The sequence below is a fragment of the Scyliorhinus canicula genome, chromosome 17, assembly GCF_902713615.1.
Source record: "Scyliorhinus canicula chromosome 17, sScyCan1.1, whole genome shotgun sequence".
In the NCBI taxonomy this organism is placed as follows: domain Eukaryota; kingdom Metazoa; phylum Chordata; class Chondrichthyes; order Carcharhiniformes; family Scyliorhinidae; genus Scyliorhinus; species Scyliorhinus canicula.
Genome location: NC_052162.1, coordinates 14911408 through 14927398, shown reverse-complemented (window position 1 = coordinate 14927398; position 15991 = coordinate 14911408). Strand labels below are relative to the sequence as shown.

The 15991-nt window shown below is 48.5% G+C and overlaps 1 protein-coding gene across 2 annotated transcripts in view; it reads right to left on the bottom strand.

Moving 5' to 3' along the window:
* radx (RPA1 related single stranded DNA binding protein) overlaps positions 1 to 15991 on the bottom strand; it is a 59349-nt gene that overhangs the window by 21847 nt on the left and 21511 nt on the right. Inside the window, exons 7-11 of one of the 2 annotated variants that reach the window (XM_038775704.1) lie at positions 15777 to 15899; positions 8129 to 8275; positions 5475 to 5642; positions 2989 to 3146; positions 324 to 511 (exon numbers count right to left, since the gene is read on the bottom strand). In XM_038775704.1, the coding sequence (XP_038631632.1) occupies positions 324 to 511; positions 2989 to 3146; positions 5475 to 5642; positions 8129 to 8275; positions 15777 to 15899 (784 nt within the window). The remainder of the gene's footprint in view (positions 1 to 323; positions 512 to 2988; positions 3147 to 5474; positions 5643 to 8128; positions 8276 to 15776; positions 15900 to 15991) is intronic. The other variant, XM_038775705.1, reaches the window with a different exon arrangement.

The window sequence follows — 15991 nt, the reverse complement described above, 5'->3', positions numbered from 1 at the left end:
GGCAGTCGGCCCACAACGCGAGATTTATGCAAGTGTGTCACTTTGGCTCGGCGTATTCCTGAATGTTATAACGTATGGCCCTTCACCTCTGACCATCCTGCCTGATCAACCGACCTTCTTCCAGCTTCAATACTTTTGCAGAAATAAGCAAAGGCTTTTAAAAGGAAATGAAAAAAATTCCGGGAGACTCCAGACCAATCCTGGAGTGTTGGAAACCCCGTAAATCTACATGAGCAATGCTCGATGGAGCTGAGAAAGGTCCTATCTTGAGAAGATGTAATTGGAATTAGATAGAAATGATCCTTTTCTCTCGGGTACAATACCTTAATGCATAGTGATTCAGCACCGGCAATGAGTGCTTCGGATGGTCTTTCACTGGATGTACATGAAGCCTGTTCACATTGGTGTCTTTCTCTGGACCTTCCCCAAGTCTGACCGTTTCGGAAGTTGAGGCTGAAACGGCGTTGTCTTGCTCTGGGGCCGGGCGCACTCTGCCTTGAGCCCCCTGTTTCTGAGGAGGATAAATTTAAGGTTACTTGATTGACTGCACAGCTGGGCCAACAGTTCCACAGGGCAAGGTGCTTCTAACTCAAGAACCCTGCTAATAAGGATGTCAAAAGAGTAGGCCCCAATGTTCAGACTCCAGCCAGACCCAACAGATTCTGGGCTGGTAGAAGGTCAGCAGGCCATGGCCCAGAGCTAAAATAGTAATCAGGCAGCCGCTTGAATGGACAAAGGGGATCCTGGATTGATCGGGCAGAAAACCTGAAAATTAATGTTAAAACACTTGAAAATGGTGGGGGCAGGGAGAGAGGAAGGAAAAACCCCTCAAACAGTAAGGAAAAAAATTCAATGATGGGCTGGCCTAGCTAACTCATTTACTGGTTGGAGGTTCTGTATTTGCAGTGTGACATGTAACTGGAGACACTGGCCTTTCCCATTATAACATATCACACGCCAACATCAGGCCCACATACTATAAATGCTGCAATGAATAGAGGAACTAATCTCAACGTAGGCAGGATGTGTTTCCTATATCGATTAGAAATAAGAGTTAACATGGTGTGTGAACAATATACGCCGGCGCTTCAGTGCTGTCAAGACCACTTATGTCAAGAAAGCGACTTCAGGGACTGCACCATGCTCGGCACCATTCGCCACTCCTCAGATATTGTCTGTGTTCATATGCAGAAAGGCCGCGACCACATTCATGCTTGGGCTGATAAGTGGCAAGTAACATTTGCAGCACACAAGTGCCAGGCAACTGACCATCTCCAACAAGAGAGGATCTCACTATCCCCTCTTGATATTCAATGACATTCACATTGCCGAGTTCTCCACCATCAAAATCCTGAGGGTTACCATTGACCAGAAACTGAACTTGACCTGTCGTACAAATTCTGGAAGCCACAAAAGCAAGAGAGCAGAAAGTAACTCACCTCCTGATTCCTCATAGCCTTTCCACCATTTTTAAGGCACAAGTCAGGAGTGTGGTAAAATATTCCCACCTGCCTGGATGACTGCAGCTCTAACAACACTCAAGAAGCTTAACACCACCCGGGACTAAGCAGTTCGCTGGATTGGCACCCCATCCACCAACTTAAACACTCACTCTCTCCACCACTGACACCGACGTACAAAACGCTGGTTCGGCCACAGCTAGAGTGCTGTGTGCAGTTCTGGAATCCACATTTTAGGAGGGATGTGGTATTACTGGAAATGGTGTTGAGGAGATTTACCAGGATGTTACAGTTTTCGCTATGGAGAGATTGGATGATTTGGGTTTGTTTTCCTTGGAGCAGAGGAGACTAAGGGGGACAAGTTTGAGATGTAGAAAGTTATGAGGGGCAGAAATTGAGTGGACAGGAAGAAACTTTTCCTCTTGGTGGAGGAATCAATGCCCAACGGGCTTAGATTTAAGGTAAGGGCAGAATGTTTAGAGGGGACGTGAGGAAAAAACAATTTCACCCAGAGAGTGGTGGGAGTCTGGAACTCGCTGCCTGAAAGCGTAGGGGAGGCAGAGACCCTCAAAACATTTAAGAAGTATTCAGATGTGCACTTGCGATGCCAAGGCATTCAGGCCTATGGGGCAAGTCCTGGAAAATGGGATCAGAATACTTAGTGATTGTTATTGACTGGGGAAGACACGATGGGTCAAAGGGCCTTTCTATGCTGTAGACCTCGATGACTCTATGACAATTGCAGCATTGTGTACCTTCGACAAAGATGCACTGCATCAAGGCGCCTTCTACAGCACCTTTCAAACTGGCGGGTTTACCCCGAGAAGGACAAGGAAAGCAGATGCCGGCCAAGCTACACACCACACACTGACTTTGAAATATATCACCATTCCTTCACTATCGCTGGGTCAAAATCCTGGAACATAGAACATACAGTGCAGAAGGAGGCCATTTGGCCCATCGAGTCTGCACCGACCCACTTAAGCCCTCACTTCCACCCTATCCCTGTAACCCAATAACCCCTCCTAACACTTTTGGACACTAAGGGCAATTTAGCATGGCCAATCCACCTAACCTGCATGTCTTTGGACTGTTGAAGGGAACTGGAGCACCCGGAGGAAACCCACGCAAACACGGGGAGAACGTGCAGACTCCGCACAGACAGTGACCCAGCGGGGAATCGAACCTGGGACCCTGGCGCTGTGAAACCACAGTGCTAATCACTGTGCTCCCGTGCTGCCCACCTCAGGGATCTCCCTCCCTAACAGCACTGTGGGTGTCCCTACACCACATGGACTGCAACGGTTCAAGAAGGCAGCTCACCACCACCATCGAAAGGGCAATTAGGGTTGGGCAATAACGTCTGGCCTAGCCCGCGACAACCTGCGAAAGGTTACACAAAAGGGAGCCAGTTTGCTGATTCGAAAGAACATGATTGTGAACAACAGTAACACAAAATACCACTGCAAGGCAGGCAGGTCCTGACACAACCCTAGCCCTCGAGGTGACTGAAGGTAACTTCTCGTACCGGCACTGGCTCCACACCCAGCCTCTCAGCTAAGTTTCTATGGCAAATGTATCCAACGGCAGCGATGGTTCCATGAAGGAGAATCCGCCTATGCTCTCGGTAATGCAGAGTTTCAATCTCCTTCTTCAGTTCACTGGCGGAGGTGAAGATAGCCTCGGCTGGAGAATTAAAACTCATTACAGACATGAGCTTAAACCACAAACACCCAAAAGGTAAATCCAAGCATTGAACAAAATAAATAGGAAAAACATTATGTACTGCAAAGTCACATCCTGACCTGCTGCTTAAAAGCATAATTACCTCTGGTTCCAGGATGAACTGGTTTGCCTTTAAAGGTGGCGCCCCAATCGCCGCGCTTCTATGTTGGCGGGCTAATTGGGAGCTAATTGGGAGCCACCCTGCCAACCATATGCTGTGGAACCCATGACTTGAACTTTTCATAATCCAAAGTGCTGCGCTATGTGGCGGAGAAAGCTTCCATTGCCTTTGATCGCTTTAATTCCACTTTCCCCACCTGACACCAGCCTTTTCTGATATGGGGAACACTCCTGGCCATTCTCAGTGCTGGCAGGATCCAGTCAGGTTTCTGATCAAGGAATTATCTGTCAAAAACGATGCCTTTATTAAATGTATGTGACAACACAAGTAACCATTTTTATGTGAATAATAAATGGGAATGGTAGCATAGTGATAATGTTACTGGACTAATAATCCAGAGGAAACTCTGTTTCTCTCTCCAACGACATTGCCTACACTGCTGACCCTGTCCAGCTGTTTCTGTTTTTATTTCGGTATTCCAGAAACCTCGACTACGACTCAAGATCAAATCTCACCATTGCCGTTGGGAAAACTTACATTCAATTGATTAAATAAATCTGGGATAAGATGCCTATGTCAGTGATGGTGGCCACAAGGCTACACTTTTGCCATAAAAACCCATCTGGTTCACTGATATTCTTTAGTGAAGGAAATCTGCTGTCTTTACTCAGTCTGGCCGACATGTGACTCCCAGCAATGTGGCTGACTCTTAACTGCCTCCGAAAGGGTCTAGCTAGTCACTCAGTTGTCAAGAAGGTATCTCACTACTAACCTCTCAAAGCGCAGTGAGGGATGGAAATTAAATGCTGGCCTTACTGGTAACACCCACACCCTGTACATGAATTTTCTAAAAATGGCGGAGGGTGAAGATGATTAGCATTGGGTGCCCCCCCCCCCCCCCCCCCACAATGCTGTCCATATTTGTGCCTCAAGAGGTTGCGCCGTGGCATTTAAAAATGGCATCCCGATCTCTCCCTGCATGAAGGTGTTTTGGTGAGCGATGCTTCTCAGTGGGAGAAACTGGACTAAGTGCCTTTCTCAGCTGTGCATAGCCCGCTGAGGGAATCTAACTGGAGTCACGTTAGATAGCGTTGTGTTTCTTTGCGCTGCAAGCGCAGGGAAACATGTGGCTAAACGCGCTCTCGATGAAACATAGTTCCCAATTTGGTTAAATTGCACACTTACTGTGGGCTAAACCGGTGAGAAATTCCCCAGGACCCACATAAAGTGACCAAGCGTGGTTAGATAACGGTGGGGAACTCGCCGGCAGAGCCAACAGGAAACTCCCAGGTTAACCCGCCACAAATGACACTCAGAAACCTTACCATCAGATCACGCCCGAGGTATCAAAATGCAATTACCTATTCTGACAGCATTGACGGCAGGAGACATGGATTAAACATTTCCCTTCATATCATGTTAATGTAATTTCCCTGGAATATACGGCCAGCAGGATACTTTCAGGCACGACGTTACCAAGCAATGTTGAGATCAGAATGCTGTACTGAAGACAAGCTGCAAAAACTGTTTGCTCAATCTCTCTTTCTCAACAATTGTACCTGGATTTGCAACGGAACCATCCTGAGAAGAGAGATCGACTGCAAACCAAGATTTTGTGGGACTAAAATGTGGAAATGCTCAATACAACTCAAACCAGGGAGACAACGGAGCCGAACGGCCACGAGGAGGAATCACGACACAGAGACCAACCAATGGACAGCTAATCATGTATTCCTTTGTTTCATCTTCTTCACCAACTAGAAAATCCTTCAGTTATCCTCACTCTGCCATTTGTACCAGTGTGTGCAACGTGAATAGTGGTTACCATTTATCCAATATTTATTTAAATTTGGGAATTAATTTCAACAAATTTGACCTGTTCTTTGTTTACCTGAAGAAATCCTGTCTGACTATTCTTTACAATCCAAAAGTGAGATTCTGGGACGTCTGCAGTGTCAGAGCACACCCTTTTAAAATTCACAATCCCCCCCCCCCCCCCCCACCTACCATGTGCCTACTGCTAATACACAGAGACCAGCCTGGATGGATGTTCCACTTGGTCAACTGCGCTAAATCTCTGTTCTTTCACGTTTTCCTTAATAAGGCTAATTTAGTATGATAGGAAGTCCCAGACAGTGCAGAGGAGTTCAACGTGCAGCAAGTCTTACCGTCAAGATTTTTACAGTAATCCTGAAATAGGTTCGGGGCTGGAGGGTAGGAATAGTAGCCGCCAATTACAGACCTCTTCATCACATCCTTCTCCTGCTGCCCTTTCATCCACCGTATGAAGCCCTGCACCTTTTCATTCCGCGTGTACGGCTGACCTTTGTGACGTCCTGAAAATCAACAAGAGGTGCGTTGCCAGAATGGATCCAAGGAGATCAGTGTAATAACAGCTTTGAAGCTTGCCGAACTCGGAAGCCCCACAAACATTTTCCCCCTTTGCCACAGTGAAGAGGTGGGGGAGCTTCCCGAGAGTGGTACTGGGGATTAGAGACTTCAGTGACATGGGGACACTGGAAAAGCTGGGATTGCTCTCTTTGGAGCAGAGAAAGTTCAGGATAGATTTAAATAGAGAAGCTCAAAATTATGAGGGGATTTGAGTTGAAAAATGCTGTTTCCAATGACAGGAGAGTAACAAGTGAATACTCTTTCAAGATGGGCTGAAGAAACAGGACGATGTGAGTATTTTATTATTTTTCCTTTATTCAGCAAATTTTGAGTACACTGAAGAGATGTTGGCGTCAATAGTAACTTCCAAAAGTGACCTGGATACAGACTTCAAGAGGATATTGTGGATAAAGTGGAACTAAATGAATAGCTCTTTCGAAGGGCCAACAAACACACAATGGACTGAATAGTCTCTTTATGTTCTGTGAGATTCTGTAAGAGACACCAACAGCAACTTGTACGACAACCTGTACTTATATGACATCTTTAACAAAAGAAAGCATCCCAAGCACTTTACGCGAGCATTATCAAGCAAAATGTAACGCTGAGCCACAGAAGGCAATATCAGAACAGATGGTCAAAAACTTTACCAAAGAGACAAGTTTTAGGGAGCATCTTAAATAAAGGAAAGGAGGCAAAGAGTGGATTCCAGAGGTGAGGGCCCAGGCAGCTGAATACTCGAGAGTAATTAATGGCGAAGCAATTAAAATCACGAAAGCCCATAGAATCATTGAATTTACAGTGCAGAAGAAAGCCATTCGGCCCATCGAGTCTGCACTGGCTCTTGGAAAGAGCACCCCACCCAAGCCCACACCTCCACCCTATCCCCGTAACCCTGCAACCCCACCCAATACTAAGGGCAATTTTGGACACTAAGGGCAATTTATCATGGCCAATCCACCTAACCTGCACATCTTTGGACTGTGGGAGGAAACCCACGCAGACACGGGGAGGACGTGCAGACACCGCACAGACAGCGACCCAGCCGGGAATCGAACCTGGGACCCTGGAACTGTGAAGAAATTGTGCTAACCACTATGCTACCGTACTGCTTGAGGCCAGAATGAGAGCAACATGGGGCGGGGGGCGAGGTCTTTGGGGGATTTGAAAACAAGGATGCAAATTTTAAAAGTTGCTGCATGACCTAGGAATCAGTGTAAGCCAGTGTAAGTCAGCGAGCACGAGGGCCGATAGTGGAAGGGGAGCTGTTGCGACTTAGAATCTGGGCAGCAGAGCTTTGGATGAACCCAAGTTTACAGAGAGTACAAGATGGGAGGCCAGCTGGGAGTTTGTTGCGATAGGAGAATCCAGAGATGATGAAGGTACGGACGAGGACTTTGGCAGCCGATGGAGGTCGGGGTGAAGTCAGGCAATACCACCGAGGCGGAATTAGATATCTTACCAATGGCATGGTTAAGTGGTCATCTTGAGATCAAATTTGGCAATAAGTTTGTGAGCATGTGGCTGATTCTCAGACAGTTGCCCAGGAGAGCGGTGGAACGGGGAGCTCGGTAACTGAGCTTATAGGGAGGTAATGCCTTTGATCTTCCCAACAATTAATTGGAGGTCATTTCTGCTCATCCTGTACTGGACGTCAGACAAGGAGCAACAGAGGAGGGATTGTGGGAGGTGATGTTGAGTACAGCTGGGTATTGTCCACATGGAAACTAATGCAGCATTTTCGGATCAAGTCACCAAGGAGCAGCAGGTGGATAATAGGAGGGGGCGAAGGATATAATCAACGGAGGATAATTATTCATACGTAATTACTTGGGTTCGTCAAGGCAGGCAAAACGTCAAACCAAAGTGATTAATTCCCAAAGCTTTCGCCGCTGTTTTACTGGCGCATTTCACTGTTTTAAAACTTCACTGTTGAACAGGATATCAGCCTTCTGGAAACACAAAGGATTGTGGATGAATGGGAATAATTAGTGTGCAATTTACTCCTCCAGGTTTCAAATGACAACAGGGCCCCACCAGAGGGAAGCTCAAATGAATTGCGAGTCACTTGAATCCTATGATTAAATTACAGGGTTCTATTCATGCTCTGCCATTTATTTTTAATATCTGTGTGCTGCACTAGCTGGACAGCAGAGCTGTGTGCAAAGGACAGTATAAAGTCACTCTGAACAGAGGCTGATTAAAATAGTCACCGCTGCAGAATAACACAGACTGCTGAGTCACAGTTTAGAGACAGTACAGTCATTGGCAGGTTTCAGATTCGCTAAGGGCTGAGGAACAAACAATCCCCCCCCCCCCCCCCCCCCCTCCCCCCACACACACACACACACACGAGCAAGGCAGAATTTACAGAGAAAAGTGGCACAGCTACATGTCGAGCCAAAGTCTTCAAACTCCGCAAGTTCCTTACCTATGCACAGAGATGAAAGGTGACATAACCCACCTGTTATAGATATCTGACTTTCGTTGGAGGTTGTGAGGTAAGGAACACTGGTCGTTGTTCCACCAGGTCGGAATTCTCGGACTACCCTCATCTGGGTACACACCAAGTAGGTCACTGTGAGGAAAAGGTACATATGCATAAGTGGATGGAGTCCCATGTACACAGCACCCCAGGTACACGAGCGTGCTCGGTGAGGATCGGAACAAAGGAAATGTGACGGCCAATTTGACCGCAGTGCTCCGGGCCAGGGTTTAGAAAACACCAAAGTATAATATGGAGTTCACCTGACCTATAACAGTTTATTGACTTTGGCTAAGTTGAGCACAGGAGCCTGCCCTTCAGGTGTCATTCAACAGAGTTCTTAGGCGCTTTTAATAAAAAAAACAAGCTCTCTAAGAATTTAGTTAACATTTGTATAAACACACACAGTGAGAAATTTTATCAATTATAAACACAAAGACCTCACACAGCTACAGTAATCTATATATAACCCTAAATGAATTCCCCCTTAACTGCTCCAATTCAATAACAAAATCCAAGTAAAACCAGGTGCGAAATTCTCCCCTCCCCGGTGGGGCGGGGGCTCCCGGCGTAGCGGAGTGGCGCCAACCACTCCGGCGTCGGGCCTCCCCAAAGGTGCGGAATTCTCCGCGCCTTTAGGGGCTAGGCCCGCGCCGGAGTGGCTCCCGCTCCGCCGACTGGCACCAACGGCCTTTGGCGCCACGCCGATTGGCATCGGGGCTGGCCGAAAGGTCTTCGCCAGTCGGCGTGAGTCTGTGCATGCGCCGGAGCGTCAGTGGCCGCTGACGTCACCACCGGCGCATGCGCGGTGGCGGGGGTCTCTTCCGCCTCCGCCATGGTGGAGGCCGTGGCGGCGGCGGAAGAAAAAGAGTGCCTCCACGGCACTGGCCCGCCCGCCGATCAGTGGGCCCCGATCGCGGGCCAGGCCACCGTGGAGACACCCCCCGGGGTCCGATCACCCCGCGCCCCCCCCCCCCAGGACCCCGGGGGCCCGCTCGCACCGCCAATCCCGCCGGCACAGAGGTGGTTTAAACTACGTTGGCGCGAGAGGCCTGACAGCGGCGGGACTTCGGCCCATCGCATGCCGGAGAATCACCGCGGGGGGCCCGCCGATTGGCGCGGGGGGCCTGCCGATTGGCGAGGCGCAATTCCCGCTACCGCCGATTCCCGGGTGGCGGAGAATTCCGCCCACGGTGGGGGCGGGATTTAAGCTGGCCCTGGATGATTCCCCGACCCTGCGGGGGGTCGGGGAATTCCGCCGAGAAGTCTCTTTTCAAAGATGTGGCCCAGCACAAGGCATTCTCACTGGTATAGGACTTGTTATTGATACTCTGTTCCCCATCTCAAACAGCAGGTTTGAATTCCTTCCAGAAAGCAATCATCTCTTTTAAGTTACCAAGCAGTCTGGAAACAGCTTTTAAAATGAAGATAGAGAGACACTTCTTACAACCTGTGCGGTTCAAAACCAGTCCAAAACCCAAAGCGAAAGTAAAAACTCACAGAGCCACAGCCCAGCTCCACCCACACAATGACATCACTGAAGCCATGTGATAAGACAAAAACATTTCTAAAAGGAATACTCCCATGCCAGCAGGATGTTCCTGCAAACACTAATCTGGCAGTGACTGAATACTCTAATCTTCTTTTTGATGTTGTCTTAGGGATAGTTATTGACCAAGACATTAGGATTACTCCTCTGTTCTCCATTGAATTGGTGACACTGGATATTTTATGTTGACTTGTGGGGTAGGTGGAACCTCAACTGAATATGCCGAGACAGGTGGTGGGTTGCTTTTCTCTAACTTTCTCTAACTTGACTTCAATATTAATTTTAAAGTCAATCCCACTACAAATTTAGCTGTCGCCTCTCCTGCATTCGGGCTGCGGAGTATGGGCCAAACGTTCAAAAAACAAAATTCCCTTTTTCTCAATGTCTGTATAAGCTCATATTCACCATTCACAGAATCAGCACTTGTGGGTCAGGGTTCATGTTTCTGGTTCTAAGCACCTTCATGAATCTGCATTTATCCAGCACCTTGAAGGCAGTCAAATGTCCCAAGGCACATGACAAGATCGTGGACCATATTCCGAATGACACTAACCCAAAGAAATAATTACTGGGATGGGTAATCAAAAGTGGGGTCAAAGGGGTGGGTTTTTCATTGGCGTCTGAAAGGAGGATGGAGTGGTGGAGAGTTTGCTACACAGACCTCACTGTATGAGGCGGGAGTGACCACATTAGTGACAGACTCGAGGAAGGATGCGCATGGTGGCAGAGGAGAGCGAACTGGGGAGGTTGCTGGTGGGTATACGTCAATGCAGAGAAATGTGGTGCGTTTTGGGGAAATTTACTTAAAAAGGTATGTCTTATTATACATGATGTTCAAAAGATCTAGCAGTGCAGACACTAAAGTATTTTTATTTCCCTTTATTCTAATTATAATATTTATTAGTGTCACAAGTAGGCTTACATTAACACTACATTTTGGAAGATCCAATTCAAGAGCGGACTATATGGTCAATGGAAGAGTCCTGGGGAAAATTGATGTACAGAGAGATCTGGGAGTTCAGGTCCATTGTACCCTGAAGGTGGCAACGCAGGTTGATAGAGTGGTCAAGAAGGCATACAGCATGCTTGCTTTCATTGGACAGGGTATTGAGTGCAAGAGTCGGCAGGTCATGTTACAGTTGTATAGGACTTTGGTTAGGCCACATATGGAATACTGCGTGCAGTTCTGGTCGCCACATTACCAGAAGGATGTGGATGCTTTAGAGAGGGTGCAGAGGAGGTTCACCAGGATGTTGCCTGGTATGGAGGGTGCTAGCTATGAAGAAAGGTTGAGTTGATTAGGATTGTTTTCGTTGGAAAGACGGAGGTTGAGGGGGGACCTGATTGAGGTCTACAAAATTATGAGGTATGGACAGGGTGGATAGCTACACGCTTTTTCCAAGAGTGGGGGTGTCAGTTACAAGGGGTCACGATTTCGAGGTGAGAGGGGGAGAGTTTAAGGGAGATGTGCGTGGAAAGGTTTTTACGCAGAGAGTGGTGGGTGCCTGGAACGCTTTGCCAGCGGAGGTGGTAGAGGCGGGCACGATAGCATCGTTTAAGATGCATCGAGACAGATATATGAACAGGTGGGGTACAGAGGGAAGTAGATCCTTGGAAAATAGGCCACAGGTTTAGATAAAGGATCTGGATCTGCGCGGGCTGGGAGGGCCGAAGGTTCCTGTGCTGTAATTTTCTTTGTTCTCCAATGAAGTTACTGTGAAAAGCCCCTAGCCACCACATTCCGGCGCCTCTGAGGTGTCCAATTCACCTAACAACACGTCTTTCGAGACTTGTGGGAGGAAACCGGAGCACACAGAGGAAACCCACGCAGACACGGGGAGAACGTGCTTACTCCGCATAGACAGCGATCCAATCCGGGAATCGAACCTGGGACCCTGGAGCTACGAAGCAACAATGTTAACTACTGTGCTATCCTGCCGCCCATGGGATCCTTCTATGGGATGTGGGTGTCGCTGCTAAGGCCAGAATTTGTTACCCATCCATAACTGCCCTTGGCTTGCTGAATCATTTCAGGGGCAGTTATGAATCAAGTACCTTGCTGTGGGTCTGGAGTCACATGTAGGCCAGACCAGGTAAGGACGGCAGATTTCCTTCCCTAAAGGACATTAATGAACCAGATGGTCTTTTACAACAATCGATGACGGCCCTTGGTCACCATTACCGAGAATAGCTTCATATTCTGGATCCAGTAATTGAATTTAAATTTCACCAGCTGCTGAGGTGGGATTTGAACGTGGGTCCCCAGGGCATTAGCCTGGGCATCTGGATTACCAGTCCAGTGTCATAACCACTGCGCCACTGTCTCCCCAATGCAGGTAGAAAAGGTAACAAAGAAAGAGGCGAATGGGAATGTGGGTTGACAGATGGGGGCCCTGAATATAAAACAAATACTGTCAAGGCAAATTTGTGCAAGATCTCGGTCAGGCCACAGATGAAATAATGCTAGGCTCTGAGGGCCTCCCATCATAGGAAGGAGTTTATAACAATGGAAAAAGTGAGGGAAGATTCACTCATAATTCGAACTGACATTGTGTAGAAAGGGTCAAAAAACTGTGTCTCTTTTCACTGGAACACCTAAGGAACGACGTGATCGGAGTTTACAAAACCGTGCACGGTTTTTGAAAGGATAAACAGTGAATTGCTGTTTTACCGGTTAATGAATTAGTTGCATGGAAATAAGAAAGATTGATTTGCATTTATATAGCGTCTTTCATGATCACAGGGCTCTCTTTCAAGCACTTTATAACCTGCTTGCTTTGAAGTGGAGTAACGTAGGCAACACAGCACTCAACCTGTGTGCAACAAGCTCCCACAAACAGCAACGTAATCATAACCAGAGAACCCATTTCTCAAGATAAATATCGGCCAGAACACTGGAGATAATTCTCTTGCTCTTCTTCAAAATTGTACCCTGAAATCTTTTATAACATAGAGCAGTCTTGGTTTAACAGATGATCTGGATACACAGCACCTCTGATGTTGCAGCACTCCCTCACTACTGGACTGGAGAGTCAGCCTTGCCTTTTGCGCACAAGTCCTCAGGAAACCTAGGGGGCATGGACTGTAATTTTATTAATTCACTGATACCAGCTACTGACGGTCCAGCGGTTCTCTGAAATTATTAATGTTCTGTTGCCAAATTAGCTTCCTCGGGCTCTGATGCCTGCTGCACCGTACATTAGAATCACGGAATCCCTACAGAGCAGAAGGAGGTCCATCGAGTCTGCACTGACCCTCCGAAAGAGCACCCCACCTGAGCCTACTCCCCTACCCTATCCCCGAAAACCCACATAACCTTTTGGACACGAAGGAGCAATTTAACATGGCAAATCCACCGACCCTGCGTATCCTTGGTGGGAGGAAACCGGAGCGCCCGGGGAAACCCACGCAGACATGGGGAGAATGCGCAAACTCCACATCGACAGTCACCCGAGACCGGAATTGAACCCGGGTCCCTGGCACTGTGAGGCAGCAGTGCTAACCACTGCACCAATGTGCCACACTGATGTTCCGTTTCTTTAAAAAATTGTTCTCCACGTCCCTACTCTGCTCCCTGCATGCTTACTTTGTGACAGGGCTGGTGGCAGGTTGTATGTCACATGTACAAGCTTGGCTGCATGGGAGAACCTAGAACTCGGGGGGGGGTCACTGTTTCAAATGAAGGGGTCGTCCATTTTGGACAGAGATGAGGAGCGAAACATTCTCTCGGAGGGTTGAGAGGCTTTGGAGCTCTCTTCCTCAAAAAGGTGGTTGAGGCAGGGCCGTGGAAAATCTTTAAACCAGAGGTAGATAGATTTGCGACAAACAAGGGGGTGAAAAGCTGTGGGGAGGGGGAGGCAGGAATGTGGAGTTGCGGTTCAAATCAGACCAGCCACAATCTCGTTGAATGGTGGAGCAGGCTCAAGGGGGTCAAGTGGCCTGTGTCTGCCCCTCATTCACATGTTCCTCAGTGTTCTGTGCAAACAGTTGTGTATGTGACTCCTGCTGGTTTGTGAGATTTGAATTTGCCTACCGCCTCTGCAGTGTTGAAGCAAAAAATAATAATCATAGAATTTACAGTGCAGAAGGAGGCCATTCGGCCCATCGAGTCTGCACCAGCTCTTTGAAAGAGCACCCTACCCGAGGTCAACACCTCCACCTTATCCCCATAACCCAGTAACCTCACCCAACACTACGGGCAATTTTGGACACTAAGGGCAATTTATCATGGCCAATCTACCTAACCTGCACATCTTTGGACTGTGGGAGGAAACCGGAGCACCCGGAGGAAACCCACGCACACACGGGGAGAACGTGCAGACTCCGCACAGAAATGACCCAAGCCGGGAATCGAACCTGGGACCCTGGAGCTGTGAAGCAATTGTCCTAACCACCATGCTACCGTGCTGTCCAAAAGGGCAAAACTACAACTCTCTTGTGTTCTCGTCTCATTTAAGTTCCTCATTTCAGTCCAACAACTTATAATCTCAGCTATTTTTCCCCTTGGTGGAGGGATCAATAACCAGGGGCCGTAGATTTAAGGGAAGGGACAGATGGTTTCGAGGGAATGAGAGGCAAAACCTTTTCACCCAGAGGGCGAGTCTGGAACTCTCTGCCTGCAAGGGTGGTGGAGGCAGAGACCCTCATAACATTTAAGAAGTATTTAGATGTGCACTAGCGATGCCAAGTTATAAAATGCTGCAGACCATGGGCGCGATTCTCCTCTCCCCACGCCGGGTGGGAGAATCGCGGGAGGGCCGGGCGACTCATTTAACGCCCCCCTGGCGCCCCCCGCGATTCTCCCACCCCCCCCCCCACTCGGAAGAATCGCAGCTCACCGTTTTTCACAGCGACTGCCGATTCTCCGACTCGGATGGGCCGAGCGGCCTGCCATTCGCGACCGTTTCACGACGGCGGCAACCACAGCTGGTCGCTGCCGTTGTGAACATGGGCGCCAAAGGCACGTTTGAAGCTTGTGGGGGGCGGAGAGGGGACCGTGCTCGGGAGGCGACTGACCCGCGATCGGTGCCCACCGATCGTCGGGCCGGCATCTCAAAGCGACGCACTCTTTCCCCTCCGCCGCCCCGCAAGATCAAGCCGCCACGTCTTGCGGGGCAGCAGAGGGGAAGACACCCACCGCGCATGCGCGGGTTTGAGCCGTCAGCCGTCGGCCACGCATGCGCGGGTTGGAGCCGGTCAACCTGCGCATGCACGGCTGACGTCACATAGGCGCCGCCATCGCGTCATTCTCGCCGCGCCACCTTGATGCAAGCGTCAAGGCCCGGCGGCCGAGCGTTACGGAGCGCCGCTCCTAGCCCCCCAGGTGGGGGTGAATACGGTGAGAGGAGCGGCCTCCGAGGCCGTCGTGAAACTCGGCCGAGTTCACGACGGCCTTCCCGATTTTTCCCGGGAGAGGAGAATTCCGCCCCATGTGCTGGGATTAGAATAATTGGTGGTCATTTTTGACCGGCATAGATGGGATGGGCAGAAGGGTATTTTCTGTGCTGTAAACATCTATGATCATTATAAGGTTTCCACTGTGTTCGGTTCAGTTATCATCAAATTCTTTGGGTATAGTGAAATTAACCTCATCAAGACTATACAAGCCTCGACTCTCCCATGTGCAACCCTGCCTGACCGTCACATTCCTGTGTTCACATTCAAGATAATATATAAATACCAGTTCAAACAGAAAATACTGGAAACACTCAGCAGGTCTGGCAGCTCCGGTGGAGACAGAAAGTACTTTTCAGGTCAATTACCTTTCCTCAAACTTTATCCAGTTCTGGTGAAACGTTACCCAGCTGAAACATTAACCCTCTGTCTCTCAGCACGGACACTGGCTGATCAACTGAGAAAATTCACTATTAGCCGTCTTTATTCCAGAGTTTCAGCATCCGCACTATTTCGCTTTTGTATAAATACACGCTGTTGTGGTAAGGGTGATGCAAGTTATAGTTAAAGTACCATAGAAATGTGCGTTGCTTTTGTTGGTAATCAGGTTAGTTAAGTAATCAAATTACTGAAAGGCAAAACATTACTTACTTGGGTCAATCTGTTGAAATGTTTCTGGCTGGGAAGTTGCAAACACTTCAAGGATAAAAGGTTGCTCGGTGCTGCCATCTACAGCATGAACCCAGCGGTACAGGTAGAAATTCCCACTACCATCTGCATCCACAGTAAAGGGGGAAAGCAAGTTAAACAGACTTTTAATTATTGTCACAAAGCTGTATTTCTACCATCATCGGAGCTTTGAAAGA